The 7,435-nt window shown below is 33.9% G+C and overlaps 2 protein-coding genes across 2 annotated transcripts; both read left to right on the top strand.

The window, feature by feature from the left end:
• The first annotated feature begins 1,232 nt into the window (after window positions 1-1,232).
• On the top strand, window positions 1,233-2,991 carry LOC116849093 (cysteine and histidine-rich domain-containing protein). The gene is made up of 4 exons (XM_032825891.1): window positions 1,233-1,551; window positions 1,648-2,207; window positions 2,294-2,482; window positions 2,560-2,991. The coding sequence occupies exons 1-4, from the start codon at window positions 1,473-1,475 to the stop codon at window positions 2,746-2,748; spliced, it is 1,017 nt and encodes a 338-aa protein (XP_032681782.1). The 5' UTR covers window positions 1,233-1,472; the 3' UTR covers window positions 2,749-2,991.
• A 2,033-nt stretch (window positions 2,992-5,024) lies between these two features.
• Window positions 5,025-6,765, top strand: LOC116849106 (esterase OVCA2). The gene is made up of 5 exons (XM_032825916.1): window positions 5,025-5,220; window positions 5,771-5,909; window positions 5,997-6,191; window positions 6,272-6,412; window positions 6,502-6,765. Exons 1-5 carry the CDS (start codon window positions 5,200-5,202, stop codon window positions 6,633-6,635), a joined length of 630 nt encoding a protein of 209 aa, XP_032681807.1. The 5' UTR covers window positions 5,025-5,199; the 3' UTR covers window positions 6,636-6,765.
• The last annotated feature ends 670 nt before the right edge of the window (window positions 6,766-7,435 follow it).

Here is a 7,435-nt window from a genome sequence, read left to right on the forward strand (position 1 = left end):
AAGAATGTTTATATAATATATATATAATATTATAAAAAGAACGTTCAATATTTTTTAAAACATTATTTAAAATACCGTCCTTTGAGTAACTTGCAACGGCTTACAAAAACATGTGACATCATTAAACGAATAAAGGTAGAATTTTCATATCAGCGATATAAAAGTTACTCTAAATGTATATTACTGTACTTGCAATAAAATAATTTTTGTCAATTTATGTCTGATATATTGACATTTTTGGCTCATTAATTTTCTTTCATAATTCATAAAATACATAATTCATAACAATTCATACAATACATAATTCATAACAATTTTAACATAATTTTCTATAATTAATTTTGTTATAAAGTATTTGTGGTTTTCAAGAAAGTCTAATTCTTTTTATTACTTCTATTAGGTTTTTCCAATATGTATCACCATGTAATACGCGGATATTAGAAGCGTTTACGTTACTAGTTCTGTCTTGCTCTACTGAGTTCATTCTTTTGCCGTTGTTTGGTCCTGGCGGCGTTACAGATGTTACAGACGCTTAGAATCGCCGCTAGCGGTCCATGGTTATATAGTCAAAGGTTACTGTTACGAAAAGTATGTGTGGCCAACTTTACGACCAATTACGTTTCGATTTTGTTTATGGTTAAGGCCTTCACACACAAATTGACATAACAGTAACGTAAGACGTACTGTAAGAATTGACCAATCATGTTGAGAATCGTAGAACCGTAAGGTCGCCATTATGATAAATACTCGATCGTAATTAGTCAATTCTTGTGGCTCCTGCACACAGGACGCGGTAATGCTTGTCGCGCGGCGGAAGTTCGCGCGACAGCCAATCAATATGCTGCTTTCCGTAATAACCTTTTAGCTCTTATGGCTCCTGCACACAGGACGAGGTAATGCTTGCCGCGCGGTGGAAGTTCACACGACAGCCAATCAATATGCTGCTTTCCGTAATAACCTTCTAGCTCTTACGGAAAAACAACATATTGATTGGCTGTCGTGCGAACTTTTGCCGCGCGGCAAGCATTACCGCGTCCTGTGTGCAGGAGCCATTATGGAAAAACAACATATTAATTTGCTGTTGCACGAACTTTTGCCACGCGGCAAGCATTACCGCGTTCTGTGTGCAGGAGCCATTATTCTGAATTATATGTTCTTGTTTTTAATATTTCGTTTATAATTGGCGATACTGCGCATGAGTACAACTCAACCAATCAAATTCAGACACAGTTTTAGAGATACCTCGTCCCTCAAATCGGCTTCACCGCCCCTGCCGATAAATTCAGCTTACGCTCTATCCTTATATTCCTACATCCATAGATTCAACGATGCATCAGACGGATTTTACGTTTTCGGTGGTATTACTCAACGGTGGGTCAGATGTGTAAGAATATCGAGTTAAAGTTGGTTAGAGTGATATTCCAAAGTTCTCTCTCACACTGGAACACGTGAAATAATTGTGGACGCTCAAAATGTCACAGAAAGCAGCTTTATTGCATTGTTATCATCGAGGTTGCGGTAAAAAATTCGATCCTAATGATAATAAGGACGGTAAGTTTTATTACTCTTAACCTTTGATTAGTTATTAATTTAAATAACTAATAATATACATGAAAAATAGTCTATATCTTTTTTATTTTGTTACAGATGATTGTGTTCATCATCCAGGACAGCCTATATTTCATGATGCATACAAAGGCTGGTCCTGTTGTAATAAAAAATGTACAGACTTTACAGAATTCTTAAATATTAAGGGATGTACAAAAGCCAAGCATTCGAATGAAAAACCATCAGAGCCAGAAAAACGACCTATTGATAAAACCAAAGTTGATGAAATAATAGAAGTTGTTTCCAAGCCAGGGATCAATAATTCAACATTGGACAGGCCTTCTTTTGACACTCCACAGCTACAGTTGTCACCAACGATATCTCAGACTCTATTAGAACAAGTTAAAGGATTGACAGCTTTAGAGACTAAACCTGCACTAGCTGAAGTACAAATAGGACAAAATTGTAAAAATAATTCTTGTAAAGTAACCTACAATGGTGCTGATTCCAATGAGGAAGTTTGTATTTTTCATTCTGGAGTACCAATTTTTCATGAAGGAATGAAATATTGGTCCTGTTGTCAAAAAAAGACAACAGAATTCTCTGTGTTTCTAGATCAACGAGGTTGCTCTCTAGGAAAACATGTATGGTTTTCTAAGGTATATAGTTCACAGATGAAAGATTTTATTTTACTCACTATTATCCTTCTATAATTATTGTTTTAATTATGTATATATTGTTTCAGGACATGGGAAAAAAGGTTCAATGTAGGATGGATTGGCATCAAACTGGCACATATGTAGTTGTTTCTGTATATGCAAAGAAATATGTACCCAATCAATCTGTTGTAAAATTGAATCCTATTCATTTGACTGTTGATTTATTCTTTATAGAGGAAAACTCGAGATACAACCTTGATATAGAATTGGGAGGAGTATGTATCTATAATTAAGGATCAATTTTAATTGAGAGGATTAATGAAATTAATCTATACACAATCTTTCTTTTCAGATTGTTGATGTTAACAATAGTAGCGTAAATATGTTACCAACTAAAGTAGAAATTAAATTGAGAAAGGCTGAGCCTGGCTCATGGTCCAAATTGGATATACCAAGAAAAGAATTAGAAGCCAGTGAAAGCAAGGAAAATGTTACAAATCTTAATGCACAAGTGGAAGCTGTTGATCTTAACGACCTTTAATTGTTAGAAAATCTTTTCGACTGTAATAACTTAATTAACTGGAGTGGTTTATTCTAATCTAAAACATATATATAACACCAATATGTTTCATTTGTTTAAAGTTATATAAGTTATGAGTACATCCAGTACATATGGCATTATAATGAAGAAATAGATATAATTTCTTTGCAGAATTATTTCAGATAATGTGATCTCTGTAAAGTTAATTTTTTAAATATAATTATGACTTGGTTCTGTGAGATATAATGTGAAAAATGGTACAATTTTATCAGAAAAAAAATGAAAAGCATATTTAATTAAAATTTATGTACTTGTGCAAGTAAACATTATATATATCTTTTACAAGATATTTTAACTCAGTTTATTTCATTTTTTACCAGTTTCATAAACAAATACATAATGAGATTTTATGTGTATATATATCCTTTATGCTTCTACGAAAACAAGCCTTCGTCATAAAGTGCAGTGCGATGTAGTTAAATATCACATAGGCTACATTCACTTTGGATGCTTTCGCGCTGATAGCACTGGTTGTGTTCAGCAGAGAAAGCTGCTTTGCAACTGTTGTAAAATTCGTGAATCTGATTGGAGCTCTTAATTTTGATTGAAGAGCATACTCCAACCCATATATAATTGTTCCAAGAGCATGTACCAATCAGATTTACAAATTTTACAACAGTTGCAAAGCAGCTTTCTCTGCTAAACGCAGCTACTGATAACGTTATTCTATCTTTGCTCATTACATGCCAAAGGAAGATAATGATACTTCTAGCACGAAGACATCCAAAACGAACGTACCATGATATATTTTCGTATACACTAGAGTTACTGTAATCATAGTTTGGCCAAAACTGCGGTTTCGTCAAAATCCTACAAGAGAGAAACATTTTACAGAGAGAATCTAGAGAGAGCGGAGCGCAGAAGGTACAAACTCCCTCTTATAAAAATTGGCCTCCGTTTTTAGTCGCGCCCTCTGAGATAGTCTCCGAATGTGGCCAAACTAAACGAGTGACGTCATGCGGAGTAGGGATACGGCATCGCGCGAGTTACCGGATATCATAATTTAATTTCTTTATTTTTTAATTTTCATCATCTTATGAAAATAGTAAGAGATATACATTTATACATATGCATATATGCATACAACTGTATACGTGCATATGTTGCTTGCTATTACTTGCTATAACGGGAAGCGGTGCACTTGGACACGGTGCATTTGGACACAGCCAATCACAGCACCGTGTGATTAGAGACATTTGTAGGGTCCCTTGGAACAGCGACTTGTGATTGGACTGTGTCCAATTGCCCCGTGTCCAACTGATATACACCCGCTATAACGTCTGTCATTCATACTTCAATTGGCGCGCATCCCCACTCCGCATGACGTCACCCGTTTAGTTCGCCCACATATAAGGTTTGTTCGCGTCGTATGCCCCAACATGCTCCTACCGCTCCAACACACTCTGATTGGTCCGCGTGATGACGTGCCAATCAGAGTGCATTGGAGCGTGTAAGAGCACATTGGCCGCGTTCAGTAGAACAAGTGATCAGTAAGCGCTCAGGGAGCTCTTGTATATGATTTGGCATATTCTTTTAGATCTCCAACTATACTCCAATCAGATGCAAGAGCTCACTGAGCGCTTACTGATCACTTGTTCTACTGAACGCGGCCATTGGGGCATGCGACGCGAACAAAGCTCTAGACAGAGCTGCTACATGTGGGACCGAGTACGCGTAACTATAGTGCGTGCGACGCAGCGCACATAAGCGAAGAACTGTGTACGTGTGGGCTGCCTGTCACGAACTATAGTGCTTGGCGCTTCGGCCAGACTCGGGCGGTGGAAGAGTGCAGACGTACAAGCTGCCGTCTCTCTCCCGACCTATAGCTATAGCTAATACTGCAAGCGACGAGAATCATGCCTAGGCCTTTTTATTATATCTTGACGCTGCGATGCAGCTTGTACGTCAGAAAAAACCATAAATAATTTAGTAATTTCATACTGTATTGCACTCTTTGCGCACTCTCCACCATCTCCACCGATTCACACCGCGCAAAAGAGAGTGGAGAAAAGTCACACGAGTGGTCCACGGAGTACGGTTTTCGAACGGCCATGGTCGCATGGTCAGTGTGCCCACTAGGGGTTTTCGAACGATCTGAGTGTGACAAAATACACACGGGTGATGTTTTCGAACGCACCCCTGATTATAAGGACTCTACGTGCGCCAATCACGTGGAGACCCTCCCCATTGGCCAATCTCTGTTTGAGAGTTCTAGCGTCTAGTAGCTTTCACAGAACACACGCATATGCATTTGCGTCGAAATACACGATTTGTGAAAGTAAGAGGTTGATATATGTCTATACCGTGATGTTGGTCCATTTTCTCGCTCCAATAGCAATATAGTACTATTATATATATGTATAAATTACTTGTGTTGAAAAACTATGTAATATGACAAGCACCAAATTACGGGTAATTGTTATATTAATAATTTAAAAATGTATATAAACACAAATAATTCTCTTTACATTATAGATGATATATATAAATGAAAGCTCTAAAACTGTTTTGTAGAAAAACTAACAAAAAGAGATAGAGAAATGTAATTTTTGAGACGATATATTATTGAATATAAATTATCATAAGTTATAAATTTATAATTTTAATTGTTTGGGTGGTATCCTAGTGAGTAAAAGTGCTGTTTTTAATAAGTAATTTTCAACATTGTATTGATATTATTATGAATAATTTTGACTTATGAATAATTTACTTAAATATTTTTAAAACATTTTTATAATATTTTGAAAGATATCCAGATAGCGTAAAATCTTCAGAGAATGTTCTTGAACTTTCTTAGGATGTATGAATGTCCTTAGAACGTCTTTAGAACATCCTTTGAAGATTTGTGCTGTATGGGTAATATCTGGTAATATTTTTGAATTATCTATAATAATTAAGGATATTTTGTATGTATCTGTAGATACAGAAAGAATGATATCTAAATATACATTCTTTGTTTCAGATTTTAGCATTACATGGATATGTACAATCAGATGTGATATTTAGCGCCAAGTTAGGCTCATTGAGGAAAGGATTTAAGAAAGAAATAGACTTTATATTTATAAAAGCACCACACGAAGTTCCATCAACTGATGGAAATGGTAAGCTATAAAAAGTGCTATCTTTAGAATTACAATACCATGCTGTTACTTAAAAAATAGCACTAACAATATTTTTATGTATTATAGGATATGGATGGTGGTTCAATACAAAGGACCATTATTTTAAAGCAACAGATCCTAGTGTTTTGTGTGTAGGATTTACTGACAGTATAAATTTAGTAAAAAAGACATTTTTGGAGCAAGGTCCTTTCGATGGCATATTAGGTTTCTCCCAAGGTGCTGCTTTTGTCAGTATACTATGTGCCATGAAGAAACAGCAATGTAAGTATATAAAGTGATACATATTTATATGGGAATTTATTATATGCAATCAACTCATGATCATACTAATCTTTTTAAAGTACTGGAAATTGACTTTGACTTTGTTATTATCATATCTGGCTTCAAATCACTATGTGCACCTCATTCAATATATTATAATGAAGAAATAGATATACCATCTTTACATATTTATGGAGAAAATGATCAAGTTATTCCTACAGGTAGGATTATAACTTATTAATAAAAGATGGTATTGAATAATAAGATGCATTAAACTATATTAAAAGTACTGAATTACTACTTCTTACAGAAATGACAAAACAAATCAGTCGTCTATTTACAAACAAGGAAGAGATACACCATGAAGGTGGTCATTACATACCAAGTAAGAAAGATATTTATAGGGATTTTATAATGAAAATGCTAGCAAATAAGAATAGGTAGATAACAATTATCTTCCTTGCTTGTCTGTTAGTACAATTTTATGAGGTCGAATCAATATTCTACATTATTGAGAAAAATTTAGAGAATGTAAATATGTAAGACATATTTAAATAAAAAAAGTGAAAAAACAGGCAGAAGAATTCTCTTATTTAAATAGAGATATATAAATCGTACAATATATATTTTTTTTCTTGCTGCCATTACGTAACATTGGTTTTGTTATTACAAGTTTTGTGAAATATACAATTAATTGTGTTAGCTAGTAATTGTGAAACAGCATAACTTAGTTAAATACAAAATCGTAAAATTAAAAATTATTAGAACATACTATTTTACATTTATAATGATTATATATTTATCTGTCACTAGCCTGAAACTTCTAGACTAGAGCAGATTGTTTTATAAAACTGCTAAGAAAAACGATCAAAACTATACATAATATTTATAATTTATCACATGCTTTTTCCTTTGAATTTCATATTGCAATTGTAAAGTTTAGGTTTTAGTTTAAAGACCATCTAATAATGTTGTACAAAATTCTGCAATTTGGTAATGCAAGGATACATGTAAGCATATAAAGGTCAAAGTGAAGCGCAAGTGAACATACACGTGTATACATGTATATATGTAATGATCTTCAATTTGAAAATATAGTAAAAAATACTTAAAACTAACGTTTTTAAAAGCTATGATCATAAATTAAATATAAGCTGAGGTATTTATTCTCATTCTGACCATAACAAAACACTTATATAAGTATATATATATATATATATATATATATATATATATATATATAT

The sequence above is a fragment of the Odontomachus brunneus genome, unplaced genomic scaffold (genome assembly GCF_010583005.1).
Source record: "Odontomachus brunneus isolate Ranch 3 - 2012 unplaced genomic scaffold, Obru_v1 Obru_scaffold_106, whole genome shotgun sequence".
Classification (NCBI taxonomy): Eukaryota; Metazoa; Arthropoda; class Insecta; order Hymenoptera; family Formicidae; genus Odontomachus; species Odontomachus brunneus.